At 41.4% G+C, this 26,192-nt stretch overlaps 1 protein-coding gene across 5 annotated transcripts in view; it reads left to right on the forward strand.

The window, feature by feature from the left end:
* The window catches only part of ST6GAL2 (ST6 beta-galactoside alpha-2,6-sialyltransferase 2), an 82,391-nt gene extending 71,787 nt beyond the window's left edge, over nt 1-10,604 (forward strand). For 4 of the 5 annotated variants that reach the window (XR_004033322.1, XR_004033325.1, XR_004033324.1 and 1 more), the window contains 2 exons: nt 8,290-8,901; nt 8,999-10,604. Coding sequence is in view for 1 of the 5 variants with exons in the window: in XM_030827644.1 (XP_030683504.1) it covers nt 8,290-8,561 (272 nt within the window). In the remaining 4 variants the exon portion in view is untranslated. Of the gene's footprint in view, nt 1-8,289; nt 8,934-8,998 lie in introns of those variants that run through there. The other variant, XM_030827644.1, reaches the window with a different exon arrangement.
* Nucleotides 10,605-26,192: the final 15,588 nt, after the last annotated feature.

Below are 26,192 nucleotides of genomic sequence, written 5' to 3' on the forward strand. Positions count from 1 at the left end.
CATATTTGTCCTCTGGGTTCACAGAAGAAAGTACACTGGTAGATATATTGGATTGTGTTACATGTACTATCTCCTTCTCTAGAGAAGAAATAAAGGAATTCATACACCTATTATTGGACTGCACATGTATTTTTAAAACTAAAAAGATGTAACATGAATCAGGGTAATTTAGATGATCCATAAGGACTCGTTTCTTTGGAACAACTTCTCCATCTCATTAGCTTCCGTACACTCAGCCCATTGGGAGCTACTTGTTCACATATGAAGAGCATTTCTCTCTTTCATCCCTAGTCAGATACTAGAGATTTTATCTTGTTATTCAGTGCAATGAAGTCATTTTCACTGTGCCTGACTGAGGATAAGGAATAATTTACTTGGAGTCCTGTAGCTTCTATTTTGCCCGCGTAATGACATATTTTTATAGGTGAGTGATCTCACCCGGGGTCTTCATGCATAGCTGGATGGGTTAGCCACCTGCATGCAGTAGGGCATCCAGGCACACCAGTAGGCACCAGCCTTACCCACCCCGGCTCCCAGCCTGAGTGTTGACAGGCAGGCAGGCCTTGTAGCCAGGGCCTCCGCCCAACAGACACACAGACGTGGAACTCCTTTTTAAGGTACAATTGCCAATTCTTTTTATTGCAGAAGCCAGCAACACCACCACCCTGCTTTTTCTTTTTTAAATGCAACCACTACTCATAATATTATAACTAATATTTCTGAGGTTTACAGGTGCAAACACTGTAATTTCAGGCTAATTTATAGATGCACAAGAATAATAGGCTTGAAAACATGTCATAACTTCTTTTCTTTTCCATTTTATATTGGCTTTTGGAATCTCATTTTTTTAATGTGTCACCCAAACTCAGAACATTAGCACAAAATAATAAGCTACTTAACATCTATATTTAGGATTGTGTCAAATGTGTCACAGTTTTGTTGGTTAGGAACAACTTTTTGTATTTTCCTGTAAATAATGAATCCTGAGTGTGTGATAACAACAAATAATGCAGTGTAAATGAGCTAAAAGTTGACCTTCCAGTATTATTCTTGCATTATACTATTTTGTTTAGTGTGGTAGAGTCTTCTTAAATTACATCAGGTTCAAATTTCCAAACCATCTTTTAGCTACAAATATTTTCTAGAACTACCACTTAAAAAGTCACTTTTATCTCTTTAAGAATCTCAAATGTAGCTGTCATTATTTTCCATTTTATGATTGAATTTAAGGAGAAACCACAAAACAGCTGCTAGAGTTCTGTTAGCCTGGCATATTTAATACACTTAGCCTTTTACCCTTACCCCTCATTCAGAAAAGTGTTCTGCAGTGTTCTATTGGTGACTCTTAGAAACTGCTAATTTACTTCATGTGTGAGTTATGTTCAAGTGTTTATTAGAATTGATTTAAACTGGTAGTTTTCCTGTTACTTGTATTATGTTCTGTTTTATATCCAGAGCTGATTTTGCTATTTAATGAAGGGCTATTTTCATCAAGGAGAAAATTTCGTTTTTCTCAATGATTTGGGATGTTATTTTAAATATTCTGCCAAGTGAAAAACAAAGATAGTTTTGGCATAACCACAATTAAGCTAAATGCTAAATGATTATACTAGACTCTGATAACACATCAAATGTATCTATATATGCCAATTACAGATGTATAAAGGAAACCTCAGTCATCTAGAATTTGTGATAATCTGAACATGTGTTAAAGTTTGCCTTTTATTCAGGTTTTAGAGCAAATAAATAAGTGCCGATTCTGCTTACTATGCTGAATCATATAACATGACATTTTATCAAGACCAGTAGAAACGCTTTTTAATTGGTTTGATAGTTATCTTGCATTATACAACGTTTAAAAGCATACAGTTCAGCAAATGAATGCCTCTTGAGTCATCATTGCCTAAAAAATACGAATACTTATTTTCTTCAAATGAATCCCTCATATAGACTCATTTGTAAAAACTGGCCGTATCAAAGCTTGCAGTGAGCCGAGATCACGCCACTGCACTCCAGCCTGGACGACAGAGCGAGACTCCGTCTCAAAAAATAAAAAAATAAAAAAACTGGCCATATAAGAAACTTAACATTCATACTGTTTAAAGATTCAAAACAGCTGGCCCTATTCCCATTTGATTGGCTTGGAAAAATACATTAAAAGGTGTCTAAATCTTGATCTGCCTATCAAAAAAGTCCAGCCTCATGTTGAAAGCAGTAAAACTTCTATTAGTGATTAAAGTTGTTAATTTTTTGTAGTTCTTAAACAAAATTACTTAACAGAAAAGTTTCTTAAATGCTTTTTAAAAGCTGTCCTTTACTGAATTGCATATTATTAGATAATTTGTATTCTTCTTGCATTTTATGTAGTCCTGAGCAGACACAAGAGAGGAAATAAAAAAAGAATCAATAACATTTTTAGCATAACCAGATGTGAATTCCCCACATCAGTCTGGCATGAGGAAATGATTACAAAGTAATGTGATACTTTGAATTTGTGCATATATGGTATCCGGGCAGAAAAGACAACACTGCCAGCTTGACTGCTTATCTTCAGGAAGGCCTGCTTATAAGACTGGCCCTTGGCTGATGTCTGGGAACTTGGATTTTTTGGGAAGGTTCCCACCCCTCTAATTGATAAGCATGGTTCACTGTGTGTGTACTGTTTATGCAAGAAATGTGGTTTATGCTGGATACTTGCTTTCCTTCCGACAGTCTGGAATTTTAGTACATGCCAGGCAGAGACTGCTGACATGACCAGTTTCAAATAGAAACACTGAGTACTGAGTCTCTCAAAAGCTTCCCTGGTTGGCAATGTTTCATTTGTGTTGTTGTCTCCATTATTTCTGGCTGCTATAATAAATACCATAGACTGGATGTCTTAAACGACAGAAATTTCTCTCTCATGGTTCTGGAGGTGAGAAGTTAGAGGGCAGGCGCTGGTCAGTGTGGCTCCTGGTGTGGACCCTCTTCCTGATTCAGAGACAGAGCGTTCTTGCTGGTTCCACACATGGTGTTGTTGCAGAGAGAAATCATCTCCACAACATCTCTTCTTACAAAGGTGCTAATCCCATTCATGGGGGCTCCACTCACGTGACCTAATCACTTCCCAAGGCCTCACTTCCTAATACCATCACATTAAGGATTAGGAAGGATCTCAACCTGTGAGTGGGAATGGAGACACATTCAGTTCGTAGCAGTGGTCACAACTCTTTGGTGGGGGAATTCAGTCCCTGTGCCACTCCCTGGGAGAGGATTCTTGAAGCTCGCACCTGGTTCCCCCTGGACGTTTTACCCTGTGCACTTCTTCCTTGTGCTGATTTTGCTTTGTATCATTTTGTATAAATCATCATAGTGAGTAAAACCCTGTGCTAGATTCTGGGTCTTCCTATTGAATCATTGAACCTAGGGGTGTGTTGGGAACTGACACAGTACCTTAATGGTGGTGACTCAAGAGTTCATTTGAGAGCTGTGTGCTGTTGGTAGTCATTGGTGAATGACAAGGCTCAGCATTGGGGCATCGCAGAAGAGATCTGTTGGTAGTTCATAAACATTTTTCTCAGTATGATGTTTAGGATACTTTCTTCAAGCCATCCTAAGAATGGTCATGGGCCTTCTACCTGTCTTTAAATTTAAAGGTGAAATCTTTAGTTTTATTTAATTTCGTTACTTTTTAAAGAAAGGTGCTCTCAATTGCCAATGATTAGTACTGTGGTCAGCTTGATAGATGTTGAATTTAATTGAGGAGGCCTCAAGCAGCACTTAAAGACTCTATTCTTCCCTAATCCTGTCCCCGTCCTGCCTGCCTGCAGTATCTACTCCCCACATACCCCATTCTGAACCATGTAAGAGCTATTATTGTATATGCCCAAACATTGACATCTACCTAGTTCTTTTTTGCAAAGTATGAAGAAATTTATTCTTCAGGTGTTTGTGTATTGCTAAGTACTATTATTAACTCTTAGGAAAATTGATGTATAGATGGAATCAAATTTAATACTAATAATTTTCACTATTTATTATATGACAGAATCTGAATCTAAACTCAAATTTATGGATAACAACAGCCTTAAAGAAAATTAAAAGGCAAAGTATGCATATGCTAAATGAATTGATCATGCTGCCTGAAAAAAAAAGTTAAAATGTTAAAGAATATTCTATGTCTTTGGCACCATAAGTCTCCTTGTCTACCTTGCACATTACACAGTTTTATTATTACTAGTTTTATTTTTTATTTATTTATTTATTTTGACAGGATGCCACTCTGTCGCTCAGGCTGGAGTGCAGTGGCACAATCATGGCTCACTGCAGCCTCAACCTCTGGGCTAAGGTGATCCTGCCACCTCAGCCTCTTGAGTAGCTGCGACCACAGGCGCAAGCCACCATGCCTGGCTGATATTTTGTATATTTTTGTAGAGACAGGGTTTCACCATGTTGTCCAGGCTGATCTCAAACTCCTGGGTTCGAGTGATCCACCTGCCTTGACCTCCCAAAGTACTGGGATTACAGGCGTGAGCCACTGCACACCCTACTCCACAGTGAGTTTTAAATTAATTTTTTCCTTTTTTTTTTTTTTGAAGATGCCTCCATACCAGTTCCATATCAGTGGCTGCAGCTGGCTGCCACCTAAACTCAGGGTAGATTCTACTGTTACTTTAATTTTAGGATGCTCCAAGCCATGGTTCATAGTTTCAGGAAGCCACAAATTCATGAGACTACAAAACAAGATGGAGAAATCATTGTTGCTAAATCTCTATCTGATAGGCAAAGATCAGGAAGAACTGTGCAGAAAACTCAGGACAAACACCCACTCTCATAGCATCTATTGGCTTTCAATTTGGCCTGCCATGAGCTAACTGACAAATCCCTCTATTTCTGAAGCTGAAGAAGTTCTTTTTAAATATAGAGTACTTATATAAGAAAATACTAAAAGTGTACCTATTTACATATATTGAAAGCATAACTATTTGCATAGTCTATGACAAAATCTATATTGTATATTTAGGAGATAACATAATTTAAGATATAACGGTTAACTAGCAGCAAGGGTAAAATTTTTCTCTGGAAATACAATCAGATTCAAGCATCTGATAGCTCTTTGAGTCCAAGAGGATAGCAAGGATGTATAGGGAAGCTCCCCAGAGTTACTTGGATTTGGTAGCAGCTCAAATCTAGATTAGCTGTCAACATGCAGAATGTCTTGCTACCTGTGAGACAACTGAGGGATTCCTCAGCAGTTTCCAAAAAATATGTGTGTTAGAACAACCTGGTCCTTAAAGCATGGAGAGTAGACCAGCACTGGTCCAGGAACGTGTGTTACTGGTCTACAACTAGATTAGTGTAGAAACTGGAAGGATTTAGACACCTTGTAGTAATTTCACATAGCCATGGCATCCAAATAGTTGATCGTTTTTCTCATCGTTCCTCATTATGGTATTTTACAAAAGCATTGGTCTGTGATAGGTTGGAACTTTTCTCTAACTGGCCTTTCACCTAAAGGGAATGCTTGTTAAAAGTTCAGATTCCTGGACCCCAGCACAAACCAATAGAACCTGAATTTCTGGAAATGAAGACAAGTCCCAGGAACCTGCATTTGATCAAGCTGCCTGTGTCATTCTTTTCCATGCTGAACTTTGAGGACTACTGCTTTATGGGGAGGACCAACTGCATGGCTAACATACTCCCCTAAGTATAAGATTGGCTTTTGAAAACCATCCAGTTTAAGAACCAGAGTTGCAAAGGTCACAACTCAAACACAATTGACTTCAGTCCTTACGGATGCCATTGTGTTACTAGCTCGTAGAAGTGCCCAAGTAGCAAAGACCTGTGGTTTCTGGGGACAGTTCCACTGCTAGGTTATACAGTGACTTTGTGCAAAAGACATCCTTGAAGCCACCCCCCTGCCATGTGCAAGGAAAGTGTTGTAATAAGTACATTGATTAATGATGCCCGTGATGAAGTCCACCCCCTTCAACGTGGTTCCTTGTGCAGAGCTGGCAGAGCAGATGTCATGCCCAGGAGAGGGGGAGCCCCCAATGCTGGGCAGTGCACAGCAACTTGGTCTGTAGCCCGTGATTAGAAAACATCAAGCTGTCCTCAGCTCCACAGACACAGGCTCTGGGAAAACTTCAGCCACCAGAGAACATTCACACCAGAGCATTTCTTGTTTGTTTAGGTTTGTTTGTGGGTTGTTTTGTTTTGAGACAGAGTCTCGCTGTGTTGCCCAGGCAGGAGTCCAGTGGTGCAATCTTGGCTCACTGTATCCTCTGCCTCCCAGGCTCAAGTGATTCTCCTGCCTCAGTCTCTCAAGTAGCTAATATTACAGGCACATGCCACCATGCCCAGCTAGTTTTTTGTATTTTTAGTAGAGATGGGATTTCACCATGTCGGCAAGTGACTGGAAATAAAAGAATTTAATTCTCCTTGGGCAGATGTCATTCACCATGTGAATTCCTTGTATATGATTTTATACAGGGGAGAAAAAATATTTGAGAGCAGTCACTACTAATCAGGAGGCAGACTTTTGACCACTGCACTCATGTTTCTCCATGGGTGCAGACACTCCAAGCATCTGGGGGGTACTGCTTCCTTTTTCTCAGTTGGTGCCACCCGAATGCCTGAATCACAGTGATGTAGGCTGACCTAAGGGAGGGGCAGCAGCCAGGCAGCCATGGAAGAAGGAAGGAAACTGGTAGAAGGACCTGGGAGAAAAACAAGAGTAATTGACCCAGTAACTTGAGGTTCTGACCATCGCTCTTGAGAGCAACTTGACTGCATAGAATTTGAAGTGCACAGTCCCCTTGTCTTTGTTAGGAGTGTGTTTTACTCACAACTATGATACCATATCATGACTCTGACATCTTCTACACAAGCTATCCTTGCTGTCTCTGGAGCAGTATCCCTTCTCCTGTTTCCTTCTACCCCTTGTCCACCAGGCAGCCCCTTGAGCTTCGCATTCTCCACTTTTGGGCAGCCTTTCCAGATTCCCTCAGCAAAATTAGGCCCCTTCTCTCTTCTCTGCCAGTGTTCCTTACACAGGACTCCTCTGGTATGGGATTTTTGTGTTGCACACATGGTTGAGTAATTAGGGAATATTACTGTAATCTTCAGATAAATATTGGCTATAACAAGAATAACTGTGCTGCTTTATGTTTTTTATAACAAGGGATATCCCTTTCAGAAAAGAGATAAGCCTTTTTTTTTAACTTTCAAGTTAATAGTGGCATGGTAGTGTTAAGAAAAGAAAGAAAGCCATTAGTCTAGATCAAGAATAAAATGTACTCAGGCCAGGCGCAGTGGCTCACGCCGGTAATCCCAGCACTTTGAGAGGCTGAGGTGGGGGGATCACGAGGTCAGGAGATCGAGACCATCCTGGCTAACACAGTGAAACCCTGTCTCTACTAAAAATACAAAATATTAGCCGGGCATGGTGGTGGGTGCCTGTAGTCCCAGCTACTCAGGAGGCTGAGGCAGGAGAATGGCATGAATCCAGAAGGCAGAGCTTGCAGTGAGCGGAGATCGCGCCACTGCACTCCAGCTTGAGCGACACAGTGAGACTCATCTCAAAAAAAAAATTAAAAAATGAATAAAATGTACTCAGTGATGATTAGCTATTATAGCTGATTATTTGAAACATTAAAAAATTAAAACTTTAACACTGATAGTGCAGTGAGAAAAATAATTTTGTTAATATGAGTCTTAAACTCTGTCCCTCTAACTCCATTTCTTTCCATTCAGACAACTATAGTATTTTATAAGAGCTGATCCATTGTACAATTTTATGTTACAACTTTTCAAACAACTGTATTATAGTCAATTTATAATCAAGCAACTATTTTATAATTTAGGTTTTATAGCATTTGTTTCTTTGGAACATTACAGTCCCACCATTGCAAACCAGGTGGGACATGTGTATAGAATGTGATGCAGGAGACTCTAATTTGGGAGTTGCAAATCTGTCCTTCACCAGAGTGTGGTTCCCTTAAGTCCACTGACTTCTTTTCATCTCCCCTTACCAGGCCCACAGTGATAAATTGAATGAGTGAATAGATATATATAGATATATATATATATATAGTATTACGTTTTAATATGCCCCCATACTCCATGAACTGCATACACACCACTTAATGGAAGTTATAACATTGCAAATGCAACAATAACAAAAAAGTGAGTGCAAAGCAAGTGTCTCTTGCCACAGTCATATCCCATCACCACCACCGCTCCCCCAAAAAACTCATCCCTCTCATGTGAAGTCGTTCATTCGGTTCTAATTTTTGGTTTTCATGTCAGGAATCCTCATCATGATGTCCATGTGCAGAGAGGTGCACGTGTATGAATATATCCCATCCGTGCGGCAGACGGAGCTGTGCCACTACCACGAGCTGTACTACGACGCAGCCTGCACCCTCGGGGCGTACCACCCACTACTCTATGAGAAGCTCCTGGTGCAGCGCCTGAACACGGGCACGCAGGGGGATTTGCATCGCAAGGGCAAGGTGGTTCTGCCCGGCTTCCAGGCAGTGCACTGCCCTGCACCGAGTCCAGTCATTCCACACTCTTAAAAAGGGTTTCTTGGGAATCAGTGTGCAATAAGGTACTACTGTTGTACTCAAAGTCACAAAAGAATACTTGAAGATAGATTTTAGACAATGTAGTTTTGAATCTTTAAACTGTAATTTAGTGGTGGTCATGAGAATTCTTCTCTTTCTAAGCCATTGAGTATGTATTACTGCTTTGAACATAGAAACGGATTTTTTAAAAAATAAGGCTCAAGAAAGATGCAAGACAAAGGATAGCTAGAAAGAAAACACGTGTATGACCATGGGTATGATACGTCCAGAAATGTTAGCAACTTATTCTTCTGCCATGAGTACCCCTCATCAGGGTTGGTTTCAATGACAGGTTTTGGTGATGTTCCTGACCATATGAAGTAGTTTATGTTTAGAAACATTCAAATTGAGGGACATCATTTACAGCATCGAGTGTGTCAGTTTGACAGGTTTTGGTGATGTTCCTGACCATATGAAGTGGTTTATGTTTAGAAACATTCAAATTGAGGGACATCATTTACAGCATCGAGTGTGTCAGTTATACACGCATTCATCATTAAGTATCCTAGGTTTTATGGCAGACATTGAAATTATCACTCAGATGTGTTTAACAGCAAAAATTCCCAGCACATCCTGGCAAAGGCTCGTGTTTCCAACCGTTGCATTCTTCATCTCTGCCTCCCATTGCCCACTGAATGCTTTGCTTTCTGTGCATCAAGACAGAGTTCTAAAACCAGAAAACATCCATCTTGAAGGGTCCAAGAAAAAGCCAAATTCCGTATAGCACCAGAGAGGAGGCCCTTTGTTTACCTGCAGTATTTCAACCAGGGGAATTAGTATCACATCCACCAGGAGGCACATCACTGGCAAGTAACTAGAATCACAGGGCTGCAGGTGCCCCTGGACACTCCCCGGTTCTGGCTTTTCTGCCTTGTGCCTCCTCACCTGCAGATCTACCCTGTAGCTTTTGCATAGTCAGTGACACACTTGACAATTGGCACAGCTGTGCTGGGGAAGACAGGAGACACCTTGCTCCTTCCAAACTAGAAGGAAAGATTTCGGAGCCATCATCCTGTGCTTCTAGGGATGCACGCCTGTCTTTATTTTACAGGTTTCTTGCAGGTTTTTATCAGCCAGTGGGAACTCCACAGTGATGAGCACTGAATCTTCACTAAATCTTCCTACAGACATTTAGGAATCCAGTCCTTGCTTTCACAGATATGTTTTACGTCAGCAGCATGACAAAGCCATATAATTAAATAATTTATGTGAAAGCATTGCTTATTAACAAGGAAAATATATAGATGCTTCAGAGGGAAAGGCAGCTAGAGGGAAATTTTCATCCCAATATGTTAGCTATATTCAGGGTTGATTTTTTTTTAATCTCAACTGTCACTGATACATTGAAAAATTTTTGCTATGAATATAGTGAAACAGAAACATTTTGTAATATCTTAATTAAACATGCTATTATTTCAATGTATAACCAAAACATATCTCCATGGTACAGTTAAGACTTGTTGCAATGACAATAGCAGCTTAATTAAATGTGTTCCTCCCTTGCAAGGTGTATGAATGTCAGGAGAGTTTAGTGGAAAAGTTTTCTTTGTTTCAGGATTGGTTTCTTCTAGACTGTTCTCGGGACTACTTTCTTGAGCAAGAATGGCTTACAGAGACTGAAGGCTTCTGTTTGGTTAGTCTATTCAGTAGATATGGAGCTGGATAACAAGACATCTCCTATAGCTTGTTATAATAGTGAAGGAGAAATTGGAAAGTTTTAATCACAATAATATCCAATAAAAGCCCATTTTGAGAGTTTTGCTATTAAGTCAATGAGAAGGGATAGGTAACTTTGCCCTATATATTAACTTATGTCTAAATAGACATGGTTAAGCCATGTTCCTTTCTAATTTCTTTTTTTTTTTTTTTTTTTTTTTTTTTTTGAGACAGAGTCTCACTCTGTCGCCCAGGCTGGAGTGCAGTGGCGCGATCTCAGTTCACTGCCAGCTCCACCTCCCGGGTTCATGCCATTCTCCTGCCTCAGCCTCCGGAGTAGCTGGGACTACAGGAACCTGCCACCACACCCGGCTAATTTTTTGTATTTTTAGTAGAGACAGGGTTTCACCATGTTAGCCAGGATGGTCTCGATCTCCTGACCTCGTGATCCGCCCACCTCAGCCTCCCAAAGTGATGGGATTACAGGCAGTGAGCCACCGAGCCTGGCCGTTCCTTTCCAATTTCTTGAAAGAACTTGGTTTTGTCCTTATGTTTACATGTGTGTAATAAGTTCAGCAACTCTGGAATGTGGGTGAGGTGGCTCTGGTGGATGAATATTACCCCCTCCCATCCTTGGATCTTTCTAGACCTTCCAGGCCATTAAATGCCCCTGACTATTGAAGCTCCTTTTATAGTTTTGCAAGTGGATTTACTTGTAGGCATCCTTACTATCCAGCACAATCCCCCTTGGCTGACATGAGAACTTGCTTAGAGGAGAATTTATTGGGGTCAATGTAAATATTCAAGTTCAAAAGCCTCAGAACCCCACACTTGAAAGATTTTTAAATAGAATTTTGTTGTAATCATTGTACTTTTAAAATAGTACTTTCAGTTTCATTGAGGTTACAAGAAAGACTGAAGAGTACAAAGGAAATTTAATTACAATTTTTGCATTTATTATGGCCTTAAAGATTCTTGGGAATCAGGGTCTGTTCACCAGTCAATAAATGTAATACACATATTAATATAGTACTGACTGGGCATTCTTCTATAAAAGTTTAAGTTATTTAGCTTCTAAGAAAATGTTAGGCAGTTAACATGATGACTACTTCTAGTATTAGCCAAATGGGTCCTAAGTGGCAGTATTTTGCCAGACATTGACTAAATCCTTACATGCCACATTTACTGAATTCCAATAAACACACAGTTCTTCTGTGGAGTAGTTAACAATAAGTGGCAGCTCACTGAATTTCTCCCAGGTTCTGTCTCTTCCAAAATCCTCCATCCTCTCTTATGAAGGGAAGCTGATTAAAAAAATCCTCTTGGTGCAAGCTGAAGCTGTTAAGGATTCCTTTTTTCACTCTCAGGACCAACAAACATTCTTTTGTATTTCAAGATAACTTCACCCGTTGTTGTTGTTATCACGAAGAAACAAACTTTCGGGTAACCTTTAACAGACCTGGTCTTCTCATGGAATACCAATGCTCGTCCCAGGGAGTTGACCTTTCCCACTATGTCCTTACAGAGCTGCTTTTACAGAAAACTTTGTGCTCAGGACCAAGGGATGGTCAATTAAAAGTTGCATGTAAGCTTCAGGCTTGTGCATTAAAATAGGCAAGGGAGGGCTTTTATACATCTTTGAATGACCAGGTCTTTCCTTGTCTGCCTGAAGGCAGAGCTTTGAGAAACAGCACTTCCCATGTGTCTGGTCCTCTTGGTCTCTCAGCCGACACTTAATCAATCCTGGACTCTCCAGTAGTCCTCAGTCATTGTAGCCATAGCATCTGCAAAAAAAGAAATGCTAAAATAATCATTAGCATTTTCAAAATTAGGAAATCAAAGTAGCTGGGTCACTCTCTTACATGTGTATGAGCCAGTTCATTCTGCTGGGGCAGATCATACTTATGCTGCTGATTGACTCTTCTGAGCAGTAACACATCTCCTGAATTAATTAGGTAGGTCCCGTTTGGGCGCATTAAGTGGGATCGGTCTTAGATATCTGAGTGCCAGTATGTGATAGAAGAATTTCATACGCACAAATGCCATGATTCAAGTTCTCTCTCCAGTTTTTCTTATAGATCAACACACAGTACATGTGGTCAGTTACTTGGTTGAATTTCTGCTTAGCTGTGGCAAGAAACAGAGAAAGGGAGTGAGGTGGGACCAAGGGAATTATCAGAGAGACATGAGTGAACCTATTGACCAGGTAGCTTCCAAGTATGTTCTATTGTATTGTCTGTTTCGATTTCTGACTTTCTGATAGTTTAGAACTCTTACCCACTGGTTACGTGACTGATCAAGGCAACTCCATCTGGAAATTAATTGCTTAGGTAAAATGTCCCTGAGTTTCAACTTGTCTTTTATACTCTGGATATTCTCTTATGAGATTATTATGCATGTTTCTGTCACATGGGCATTATTTACACACTTGATAAATGAAAGGTATTTCTCTGTCTGTTCAAGGAAATAAAATGTAAGTTCTTGCTTTATTAAATGAATGAAGCCTTTTGGTTAAAAAAAAAGTAATCTAATATGTTTCTGTTCAAACTTGAGCTAATGACATTTAAAGAATTAAAGACATTGATCTAGTTCTTAGTATAAAAAGTGTACATGTAGTAGATATAGTTATATAATTGTGTATATACATATCTACACACATGGTTGGTTTTATATTGCTTTTTCATCAATATTTTTGACTGAAACCTTTACAATAAATTTTATTTTAATTATGTAACCACTAATATTTTGAGAGAAGGAAGCAAATGTTGTATGTCCTTCTGTTAAAAGAAAAAAAAATTCAGTCCTCCGCCAACCGCTTCCCACACACTCATACTCTGCACATCTTGGCTATGTTAAAATGGTCTGACAGAATTATTTAAAAGGCACTATGAAGGTAGAACACTGCCTTAATATTTTATCCTAGTCAGAAGCCTGATTTAACACTGAACTTTGAAGGGAAGCTTAGCTACAGCTCATGGCTTTCAAAGATTAGAAGAAACATTTACTGGTTCTATGGAAAATAGTCTTCTTGCTAGGTAGATTTGAAACAAAGAAATTGCATTGGTGGTGTTAAAATCTAACCTTTATAACAAATCCTGTTTTACTCTAGATGAAATACTTAGACAATTCTTCCAGTGGAAACCAGTGAACTTTTTTAACAGCTTTGGGAATTATTTTGTATGATAATTTTTAAAATGAAATGTGTACTCTTCAAACTAATTAAGGCTTGAAGTTTTCCAGGAGTCACATTTTAAAAGTGTTTGTACACATTTTAACACTTTGATATTTTCTATTTTGGTTTTGTATATTTTTATGTATACACAATGTACAGACTTTTTTCTTGTAAATAAAACATGTTTTCATTTGTCTAGAAGTTTCTTGTTTTAATTCGTAGAAGTTACACATACAAATAAGCAAGTGGCAAAATAATCCATCCCTAGGAAAACAAATGGCAAAGCTGAAGTCTAATTAGAAGACTGAGTGGCAACAGAAGGAACAGCAGCAGGCCTTCAGCCATGAATATGGACGCAGCCTGGGCCTGAAACCACAGGTGGGCAGCTTTTTTTCTTCCAGGGATTAGTTGCCACATGCCGGAGAATGAAAGTGGCGAAATCAAGTGGAAAAGGCATATTTAGGCTAACAAATCTTGATGTTGACTTAATAACCCAAGATTTTGATGAATGCATGGCTTTGGGAGACTCTTCCTCAGCTTGACAGGGCATTAAGTCTTGGAAAACATAAATAAGTTATTCGAGGAAAGCCTAAAGACAGCTGAGTCACCTACAACGCACCACAGTGTCAAATTGGCCTTGGTATTTTCATACCTGTGATGTGAAGGGAAAATCAGTTAATTAGGCTCCTGGAAAGAAATTCTCGGTCATTTGCGCTTTCTGTTTAGAATGTGAGGAAATCCTCAAATCAAGGAAGTCTTTGGGGTTTTTGATGTGAGGACAATGTGAGCAGGTAGGAAATTCAGTCATCCATCACCTCAAACAGCTGTGCTGAATCAGAGAGGACTCTCACCACCTTCGTGCTGTTGTTGTATTTCTTTCCCCACAAGATGACCACTTTCTTCCAGCTAATTAAAAGGTAGACATGCCTGCACCAGCCCTGATCGGGAAGGGCTGGAGTGGATCACTGGAAGGATACTGTTCCAAGCTCTTGGAGAAGCCAGGCATGTGCAAACCCCAGGGACTCTGAGGGGCACACACAGGAGTGTGTGAACTAGATGCTGCTGGGAGGATTCAGAGGAAGAGAAAGGAATTGTGTAAGATACGTTGCACTCAGAGACAGCAGGAGCTAGGGGAAGGAGGTGAAGCGAACAGCAAGGTAGAGAGAGAGAAGGCTAAAGTGAGAGGGAGTGAAAAGTAAGTCCAGGGGTCCCAGATGCCATTTGTATATCCAAATCATCAACTCAGAAACAGAACTACCTCACAACCTAAGGCATACCCAGTCAACCGCACTGAGTGCACTGAAGTGCTATGTTCAAGAGACCCTGGTGCACAAAATGTGGCAGGGAGAAGGCCTCCTGCACTAGATCTCTGTAAGCCCCTCATTGCCTAGAGCACAGGCTGGCCCACAGCCTACTTTTGTAAATAAAGTTATATTGGAACACAGCCATGCTCATTCATTCACATGGCTATGGTTGCTTTCACCCTACAAGGGTAGAGTTGAGTAGTTGCAACAGAGACTTTGCAGCCACCATGCCTACCTGGCCTTTTACAGAAACAGTTTGCTGGCCCCTGATCATGAATACAATCTGTGGGAAACTCTTTAGGCTGGTCTTGTGGTAGACGATGTACATGTAATCCTCATAAGACCGTCTTCTAAGATAGTATTATATTAGCCCAGGAAAGTTGAAGTCAGAGCAGTTAGGTGTCAGCCTGTGACACACAGCCAGGAAATGACAGAGCCAGGCATGCAGTCTCTGACTGGCTTCAAAGCCTTTGGTCAGGAGCATTGTGTTAGTCTTCTAACAGCAGCCTTGCCCTGGGATGCTGCCCTAACACTCCAAAATTCTACAGAGGACCATTGCCTTTTGAATATTGTGAGAAACTGTGCTTTCAATTTATGGAGACTAACACTGGGGCTTTTCCAGAGGCTTTTCCTGTCCTCTAAATCCCCAGAGCCCCGGAATCTTTCTGAACTGTTATGTGTCAGTCAAGTACAATTACTTTGTTACAAGAAGGCAGCCTCTATGATTGTCACAGCCCAATATAAAGAGTGCCTCTGATGTGGTGTAGAGAAAGCAGCCAGGAAGGATTGACATTCCACAAGCTCTATGCCCAGCCACTCTACTAGCTCATTTTATCATGCTGGAGAAAAAAGCAGTACTTAAGAATGAGGAACCCCCTGAGAAACTGATCAGAAAAGTCAAAGCAAAAGAAAAATCAATGACTTGGGAAAATATGTCTTCTCTTGTTATTGCTGGCTTATCATCCCAAGGACGGGAAAAAAAAGGAGATAGAAACAGCAACATGCCCTTTAGTTTTTAAAACAATGCTGGCATGAAGAGGTTAAAGAGGGTATGGGAGAGCCGAGGAGCGTGCTAGAAAACCTAGAAGAAGATATTCAGGGACGTCAGCCACCCACGTGGGCCCAAGTAGAGGAAGAGCCAGCAGTGATGGTGACTCACAGAACTCATTTTTAGGAATATTGTGCAAGCAATTGCATTCTCAGACAACTTTCTTCTAAAAACTACATAGTAGGTATGTATGAGAAACAAATATTTTTCCCTAACTAAATTTATTTCTTACCTTCAATCCCCTTTTCAATGCAAGGTAAAAACTACCCTATTTCATCTAATCTAAGACATCACTAAGTATAAAATGCACCATTCTTTTGCACCCCAGGACAAAGAAAAACGTAATCAAACTAGAACATGAGTCTCCTGTCCCACTTAGGTGTGCACTGTGAAGCACAGTAGTCATGAGCCACGTGTGAATTTGGCATAGTTGAAATGTGGCCAGTCCTGAATTAGGTGTGAAGTGGAAAATACAGGCTGGACTTTCAAGACGTAGTGTGAAAAGGTGAATGTAAAATACCTCAATAACTTTGTTATATTGAGTACATGTTGAGCTGATATTTTCAATATATTTCTTCAAATAAAAACATGTTACTGAGATTAATTTTGATGTTCCTTTTTTTTTTAGTCTCGCTCTCGCCCAGGCTGGAGTGCAGTGGCGCAATCTCAGCTCACTGCAAGCTCCGCCTCCTGGGTTCACGCCATTCTTTTGCCTCAGCCTCCAGAGTAGCTGGGACTACAGGCACCCGCTACCATGCCCGGCTAATTTTTTTGTATTTTTAGTAGAGACAGGGTTTCACCATGTTAGCCAGGATGGTCTCGATCTCCTGACCTCGTGATCCGCCCACCTCGGCCTCCCAAAGTGCTGGGATTACAGGTGTGAGCCACCGCGCCCGGCCTGATGTTCCTTTTTATGTCTTTGAACATGCTTACTAGAAGATTTAACATCGTCTGCTCACAATATATTTCCAGTAAACAATAGTAACTTCGAACTTTGTCAAAAAAGCATTTTAGACTTATTTAGGCATAGATTTTTCATTACATATCACCAAGGGATATAAAGGAAAGCACAATATGTGTGAAACTGATCATTTAAATTATTCTTAAAACATTTATACTTAAACAGTAGTTCTCTTCTGAATCACTTTTTGAATGAGTCATTAATTTCTATGATTTTTTTTTTCTTTTTTTTTTGAGACAGAGTTTCACTCTTGTTGCCCAGGCTGGAGGGCAATGGTGTGATCTTGGCTCAGTATAACCTCCGCCTCCCCGGTTCAAGCGATTCTCCTGCCTCAGCCTCCTGAGTAGCTAGGATTACAGGCTTGCACCACCACGCCTGGCTAATTTTGCATTTTTAGTAGAAACAGGGTTTCATCATGTTGGTCAGGCTGGTCTTGAACTCCTTGACCTCAAGTGATCCACCTACCTCGGCCTCCCAAAGTGCTGGGATTATAGGTGTGAGACACCCTGCCCGGCCAATTTCTATCATTTTTTTCTATCCCAAATTGTCTTCTGCACCGTCAGAAGCAGTGGCAATGCGCCACTTTTAAAGAGCACTCCACAACTGTTTCCAGGATTTTCTTCTAGGCTACTGATACATTCTGTAATTATAACCATGAATATGCCTGAAGATCAACACAGCAAATTCTGAGCTAAGAATGATAATTTATTCCTCGAATTTACAATTTATCTTCATTTGTGACTTAATAGTTTTGTCATTTGCTGGCATCATTAGCAGACAACAGTAGGGGCCAACTGCTTAAGAGAAAAATATGGACGGTATACTATACATTGAGAAAAATTTAGCAATTGTCATAGTTTTTACCCCTGCAAATTAGGAAATGATTGCTATATTAATAAAGCAAGTTGTTGTTGTAACTCCCAAATATAAGATTTGGGTTGTGCATCCATGATAGTTCAGTAGGGTGTTTGGCCAACATCCTTCCACATGGGGAATCCAGATACAGGTTCTACACCTTGAGGCTCTTCCCCCTGCCTGAGGACTGCAGCGCCCCGCACTGCAGCCTCTGCATGAGCCATCAGATGGGGAGAGAGCTGCAGGACCTCATGGACACTTTCAGGCCTAGCCTAGGATGGTATACAGGACTTCTCCCCACTGTGCTGAAATCAATCACATGCTAGCTATGTGACCTTGTGTATATTACTGGATTTGGAAGATGATGTTGAATAGTAAGAGCTAATATTTATTAAGCACTTCATTCTGCCCCATATCCTGCCATATCACACCACATGAAATAATGTATTTAATCTTATAGACGAAGTACCATTGATTTTGCATTTGACAAATGAGAAAACTGAGACATGGAGAAATAACCTAGGTCAGAGCTGGTAAGGGGCAGAGCCAATCCAGGTAGCTGGCTCCGTAGCCCTTGATCCCTTTGTTGTGCTATTACTGTGTTATCGACTGTTAAAAGGAGCCTGCCACAAAACCCTATTAGCCACCAGACATACTAAACAGCCATACTTAATGGACAATATGAGACAAATAATTATCTTTCAAGAATTAGCCTCTGTCTCCCTTCCCCAAGGAAAATAAGCCTGGAAAGTAGAAAATAACATACATGTTGAGACTGAACACCCACTGTGTAGCAGATGCTGCACCAACATTACCTGATTAATTCTCACAACATCCTTGGAAGATAGCTATCATCACCCCCATTTGATATACAAGGAAATAGAGGCTCTGGGAGGCTCTCCTCCTTGATCAAGGTCACTGTGGCAGGGCAGGATATGAGCCCAGGTCCTTTTGCTCAAAGTCTGTAATATGTTCACCCCCCACTTCTTTGCATAAGAAACAAAGTGAATACAGGTATAAAGATGGGGGCTTGCCTATGCCAAAAACATGGGGACATCGACTGTGAATGGGATTTCCAGGAAGATTGTCTTAGACTCGAGCTCTTTTATGTCCTAACTCAGAGAAAACATCGACTGCAACAAAGCCTTGGGGAGTTTCATGCAGCCATTAAAGCCATGTCTAAACAAAAGTGCATGATGCAGGAACTAATATGATGTAATGCTAAGGGAAACAAGTAGGATAGAAAACTGTATCTATGTTGTAATCTCTTTTTTATTCATGTAGACACACATATTTCTTACAAATTAATACACAGATACATGTGTATGAGTCATACCTATATACTTCTATGACTTAAAAATCTTTAAAGATGGCCAGGTGCAGTGGCTCATGTCTGTAATCCCAGCACTTTGGGAGGCCAAGACAGGCAGATCACCTAGGGTCAGGAGTTTGAGACCAGCCTGGGCGACATGGTGGAACCTGTCTCTACTAAAAATACAAACATTAGCCAGGTGTGGTGGCAGGCACCTATAGTCCCAGCTACTCAGGATGCTGAGGCAGGAGAATCGCTTGAACCCAGGAGGCAGAGGTTGCAGTGAGCCGAGCTTGGGCCACTGCACTCCAGCCTGGGCGACAGAGCTAGACTCCGTCTCAAAACAAACAAACAAACAAAAAAAATCTTTAAAGATGCCAAAATCTTTAAAGATGCCAAAATAATTATCTTTGGGCAGTGGGGAAAAAAGGTACTTTCTGTCTTGTCCTAATACCTTATATTACACACATTTTTAAAAGGACAGTAAATATAATCACAAATTTTAAAAAGCAAGTTTAAAAAATATTAGGGAAGACTTTGGGTCTAGTGAAAAGAAACTGGGCTCTGATAAATGGTGTGAGTGATCAGAAAGGGAAATCCACATCCTGATTTTTGTTTATTCATTGTTTTAATCCAAGTGTGATGAGGGCCAGAGCCCCAAATGTCCACAACAACACAGGCTGCATAGCACCCAGTGACCAGAATTGCATCTATATCCAAGCCCTTGGGGCAAGCACCTGGGATCACATTATTGATTTGGAAGTCATGGGTCAGTCCCTGCCTCCCAAACTAGCTATGTGACCTTGTGTATATTACCTATTTTCTCTGAGTTTGGTTTCCTCATGTGTAAAATAGAGATAATGATAGTACCTACTCATTGAATTATTGCAATTATTAATTTAGACACAGCATGTAAATTATTTAACACAGTCTGACACCTAGTGAATATGAATTGTTGGTGGTATTATTATTATTATATTTTGATCTCCCTAGTCCAGTATAACTAAATAATTAATAGAGGAGAACACTGATGAAGGCTAGACGTTGCAGATGGTTGCTTTTTCAGGGAAGTTTCATCTGCTTAAATTTTAAAAGTGAAATAAAACCAAGTCTTTGTGGTGATGATTTGTTTTCAAAGCTCTCTAAACAAAACTGCAGGAATCCTTTTTCATTAAATGAGAAATATAGGTAAATATGTTTTTCAACATTTTTTCTCGTCCTGTGTTTTTTTGTTTGTTTTGTTTCGTTCTGTTTTATTTTGTTTTGTTTTTTCCATATAGAGGATCTGTGCCTGCTGTCAAGAGGTCTCCGATTCATGGCTCCAGGGATGGGGTCAAACATGTCTAAATGATCCTTGTCAGAATCTGCACACTCACTAAACAAAATGAAGCTAGCAAACAGAGGGAGCGTTGTAAACAGTACAGCTACCGTCTGCATTCTCTTCTTTCCAGTTTTGCACTGTACTGGAGCTTTCCCACTGTGGTATATTCGTTATCTTGCGGCACAACAGACCATAGTGGCTCAAAACAAGAATGATGTGTCATTCCTCATGCTTCCAAGGTTTTGCTGGGCGGTTTCTCTGCTTGCTTCTCCTGGCACACTCCAGGAGCTATGTTCAGCTGGAAATGCAGCTGGGCTGGACGGTTCAAGATGGTCACATTCACATGTCCAACAGGTGGCATTGGCCATCGCCTGGGTTCCCTCCTTTCTCCTCCATGGAGCCGCCCAGGCTTCAGTGAGCCAGAGTGGCTCCCTTCCAGCAGACCTCGAGGTAGAGCCCTTAGAGGGTAAAAGGGAGAAGGTGGCAAAATGACCCTGGAAAAGGGACATGCGTCAGGATGGGATGATCTGTGGCTGTAGAGCAGCTCACCACACTTGAGTGTGAGCTCTCAGTTCTTCCGCTGCAAGCCAGTTGCTCCTTGCCCAAGTCACTGTATTTCCATTTTCCCATGACTTTATCCAAATTGGGAGCAAGATTCCCCACCCATAGAAAAGCAGAGAGATGTTCTCACACACGACAGTCTGCAGTTGACTAGCTATTGCCAGTGCTGCACCCTGGGGTCCCCTCTACTCTGCAGTAAAGCACACTCACTAAACAAAATGAAGCTAGCAAACAGAGGGAGCGTTGTAAACAGTAAAGCTACCGTCTGCATTCTCTTCTTTCCAGTTTTGCACTGTACTGGAGCTTTCCCACTGTGCACCCCTTCTCCCCAGAATCCTCACTCCATGTGGGTCTGGGTAAGACTGTCAATCAGAGGCACTCAGAGGAGATTTCAAAGATAAAAGAGAGTGAAGGGCCATGAGTTTCTAGAGGCAACTGGGGGCAAAGGTGTGAGCAGATGCGTGATTCACAGCGGCTTCCCAGCAACTTCTGGAGACCCCCCACTTCATTGCTTCTACGGAGAGAATGGCAGGAGCTTGCTAGAAGTTCTGGAGAATTATGGGGGCTTCCTGGGGTGCACTTAAGATCCACCCTCAGGTGTGCCAGCTGGAGATCGCTGGTGGCAGCTTCCCCAACCTTCTCTCACAGTTCTTCCAGCTGTTTGTGCAAGCCACTATTTCCTTACATTAAAACCTCTAAACCTGGAGAGCATAGCGTGGCTTCTGTTCCTTATCTGAATGTTGAAGGATACAGTTTTTCTTACCAGAGGATTCCTCAGATCTGACCAAATATGAACGTAGTGGAGACCTTATTGCCAGTGGAAAATGGGATGTTTACCACCCATGACATGTTGTGGCAAAGCCATTGAAGTTCTCAAGTGCAGTTAGTTGCCTGGAACCAAGTGCCTATAGAAGGCCAAATATGGGAAATTGAGCAGCTGCTACGTGGAATGTTCTGATGGAAATGAAGAGTCCAAGGTTTAATGTGGGGCTTAATGGTTATTTCTCACTGGACCAAAGATTTGGGGAAAAGGCAGTGACACGCTTGTCACTTTAAATTCTCATCTTAAGGCATGCATACAGAGGTTCTATGGCTGTCCTCAAGAAATCCCTTATTTCTCATAGCCGAACAACCAGGACTCAGGGAAACTAACCAGGCTAAAATTGAATCCTGAGAGTAGCTAAATTATAATACAAATTGAAATTGCGTTGTTGTGTGGTATCTTATATAAAGTTAAAGTGTTAATCAGGAAAAAACATCCCTGAGATTAGAATGGGATCAGTATGATCCTATTCCTATCATTCTGAGGAACTTGAATCCCACGTCCCAGCAAGCCCTACCTGCCAGAGTAGCCCTTTCTCCCCAAGCAGAGTAGGTGAGCCTCCTCTTACTTGAAGACTGTGTAATAACTGCATCTGAAGTAGTTAGCTTGCAAGGAGTGATGATTCTCCCTCAGACCCACCTCACCAACTCTCAATACTTTCACATCTGTAATTAGAGTCTAATAACAGCTATGGATTCACTGTGAACCATAAGGGGAGAGGTATAAAATGTGATCTCAAAAGAGATTCTATATATGATATGGTTTGGCTCCGTGTCCCCACCCAAATCTCATGTCAAATTGCAATTCCCAATGTTGGGAGAGGGACCAGTTGGGAGGTGATTGGATCGTGGGGGTGGATTTCCCCCTTGCTGTTCTCATGATAGTGAGTGAGTTCCCATGACATCTGGTTGTTTAAGTGTGTAGCCCTCCCCTCTTCACTCTGTCTCCTGCCACCATGTGAAAATGTGCTTGCTTCCCCTTCAACCTACCACCATGATTGTAAGTTTCCTGAGGTTTCTCCAGCCATGCTTCCTGTACAGTGTGTGGAACTGTGAGTCAATTAAACCTCTTTGCTTTATGAATTACTCAGTCTCATATAGTTCTTTATAGCAGTGTGAGAATGGACTAATATAATATGCAACAAAATAATTGCAAAATTTTATTGGTTTACATCGAGTGTAACCTGAGGATTACATATAGAAATAGATTCTGAAATAGATTCCTGGTTAAATCTCTATTTGACCATACTGTTCCAACCTGTTTCCTGAGTTACCCATCACGTTGACAGATTTGAATGGGTTCCATAGTTACAGAAGGCTCTGTAGCTGATCTAGCCTACTGGGCAAGATGCCTTACATAGGAGCCATATGTCTAGAAGGTCCACGGTGGGCATTAGCAGGCCCTGATAGCAGATTACATGTGGAAAATCCCTTAAAATTTTGGAATAAGATCATCCACTCCTTCATATAACTCCTCTCCTTTTAAGAAATAGCTCCTAACTTGCTTCTGGGCCCTGGTAGCATCTACGTAACTCAAGATGCACATTGAGAGCTGCATCTTCTCTAAGTCAGTGGTCCCCAACATTTTTGGCACCAACGACTGGTTTTGTTGAAAACAATTTTCCCACAAACAGTGGTTGAGAGGGGGTAGGATGGTTTCAGGATCAAACTGTTTCACCTCAGATCATCAGGCATTAGATTCTCATAAGGAGCACACAACCTAGATCCCTCGCTTGCATGGTTCACAATAGGGTTCCTGCTCCTATGGGAACTTAGTGATGATGCTGATCTGACAGGAGGCAGAGCTCAGGTGATAATGCTCCCTCACCCACCACTCGTCTCCTGCTGTGAGATCTGGTTCCTAACAGGCCACGGACCAGTACCAGTCCATGGCCCAAGGATTGGGAAGCCCTGCTGTAAGTCACTGAGCCACAAAGCTGGGCATGGTAGCTGCTGTCCATCATCAAGTTGAACTCCTATGTGGGAAATTGGGCTTAAAGGCACAAGTAAGTTGCTTAAACAAGTGGCTTCAACTTCTGTGCACCTCTCCTCTTGCACTCATACCTTTACCTCAACTCACACCTGTGACCCGACAGGAAGTTCCCAGTGACCAGGAGATTGAAGAAGAAGAAGAAGAAAAAAAATCCTTGACTTCATTTTCATATGGTTCTGCTGGCATCTTTGAAAGCCAGCAGCTGCAGCTCTACAGCACCACAGGGGAGTGACCTCAAGGCAGTGGAAAGGGGGGTCCTCCCGGGTTTGTTCACTATACCTGCAAGGAGAGGGACCAGAGGTTTGGAACCACATTAAGTGAGAGGTCATGCCCAATGGCATCACAGGATGTTCAGGGACTTGGAAGTGAAAAATCAATGCTCTGGGGAAACAGTGAATGGAACTTTCTGAAGTCACAGAGCATGAGGACATGGACCCGTTGGAAATTCTTCTCAACTATGGTAGAGGTGGCTCTTATCAAACAGCAGAATAAGGTAGCCTGATGAGTGGCTATCAGTCACTCTTTTTGCCACCTCCCCAAAGTGGGCCCACTAGACTTGCATGTGAGGTGATCGTACTGGCAGGTTTGATGGTCAAGTATGAGCTCAACAATATGGGCTTTCACCCACCAGTGCTAACCTGGCCATAGCATCTACTGAGTGTTGACCCTGACCACAGCAGAGGGTGACACCAAACCCTCTAATTTAGCAGCTTTTTTTCTGGCAGTCAGCTGGCCAGCTGGTTGGATACATTGGACCCCCTCCCCCATCCTATGAGGTAGGGGCAGAGGAAGGTATGCGCCTTCACTGGAATTATCACTTCCTCTGAATATGGATTCACATTCCCTGCCTGAAATACCTCTCCTGGTGCCTCTATTGGACTTTTAGAAGGCCTCATCCTCATCCATCCATAGGACAAGTCTTCTGACCAGGTAACTCATTTTATAATGCAGGAAGTGTGTGATGAGCTTATACCTATGGAATCAACTGGTTTTACCATACACCTTATCACTACAAATTGTAGCATCAACAAGCTAACAGCAGTGTGACCAGAGACCAATATGTATTGTCATTTTTGCCTGTAACTAGAATACATGGATCAAGGAACTTCCCGTAAACTGCCAAAAAAATATTGGCTTGCCATTTCCACCTCATTGACCTTGGACTTTGGTTATGGGACTCCTGATGCCAATGGAGCATGAATAGATGTGCCTACGTCCATGTCATGCATTTTTCTAATCTTATTTTTTTGTTGATTAAAGACATTTTGCATTTAAAGGAAAGGCCACAATTTAATTTTTTTTGTTACTGAAGCTTTATTCTTACAACCAAAAGAAGCCTAGATGATTCACCCAAATCTCCATTTGGATTTGATGTTTCCTCCTTAAGTGAGAGTCTGGCAGTGGATTCTAGCACATTACTGAGAAGTGACTGAAGATCTTTCAGGCTTGTAACCACAACCCATGCCTTGCCCATGTTCCTTTCCTCCCCAGATACCTTACAGGAGACCCCAAGTGTACAATCTTCCATGAGTCAGTGCTAAACCATTTATCGTGCTCAATTAAATGCTTATCAAGAATGATGCAGGTGCTAATGTGATGTGTATGCAGGATCAAGCCTTGACATTTTGATTTATATCTTTCCTGGCTAGTGGCAGTGGAAAGGAGCTCTGGGAAGGTTAAGAGTTAATATACTGCCACAGCTCCTGGGGGACTTAGCATAATAGTGACATGGACAGCTGACCCTGGAGTTTCTAAAAGGCAACATTTGAGATTAAAAACTTCATGAGCCCAAATGTCGTCTATAGTTCCTTTCCCAAAGGAGTGAGCAGATAGTGTATTATATTCCCCAAGCTTTACTTGCAGGCAGTACTTCAATGGCAGAGAGGAATACCTGGATATATGTGAACAGCCTTGATGGAGAAAAGCCTCCCCTTCCCAGTCCTTACCCCACAAAGAAAAATAACAAAAGCAAAACTCCAAGGCTACAGGAGATCAAAAATATCTTCTTTGATATCCTGTGCCCTACCCAAAAGTGCTGAGAACAAGCTTCTCTTTCTAATTGTGGTCAGCATTGTTAGTGCTCTCCAAAATCCAGGTTCTTTTCTTTCGGAGTACAAAATAATTTTATTCTGAGGCTAAAACATACGTTTGTCTTTATTTGCAAGGTGTTACATCCTAGAGGAAGGAAAATGCTGGGTGGAGGGGATGGAATGGGAACTTTTGGTAATCTGGGTTGTGACAGCTCAGAGCTCTCATAGAGTTTCACATGTCTGAGGCCAGCAAGTGGGTCAGTATGAGATATTCAGATTGGGGAATGGGCAAGGATGGAGAGAATCCTCCAATAGAAGGATGTATTCCTGGGGCTAAAAAGCAGTCAGCCTCGGGTTTTACAAGAGTGAGTGGGAAGTTACTGGGCATGAGTAGTTTCCCAGGAGCCTTGACTCAAGATACATACAAAGACTTCATTTCCCAGCCTTCCTTGCAACTGTCAGTAGTCACATGACTGAGTTTAGCCAATAGAATGTGAGCAGAGATGGTGCACACCATATCGCCCATAGCCTCTACAAACCTGCCACAT

Source organism: Nomascus leucogenys, chromosome 14, assembly GCF_006542625.1.
Source record: "Nomascus leucogenys isolate Asia chromosome 14, Asia_NLE_v1, whole genome shotgun sequence".
NCBI classification, from domain to species: Eukaryota; Metazoa; Chordata; class Mammalia; order Primates; family Hylobatidae; genus Nomascus; species Nomascus leucogenys.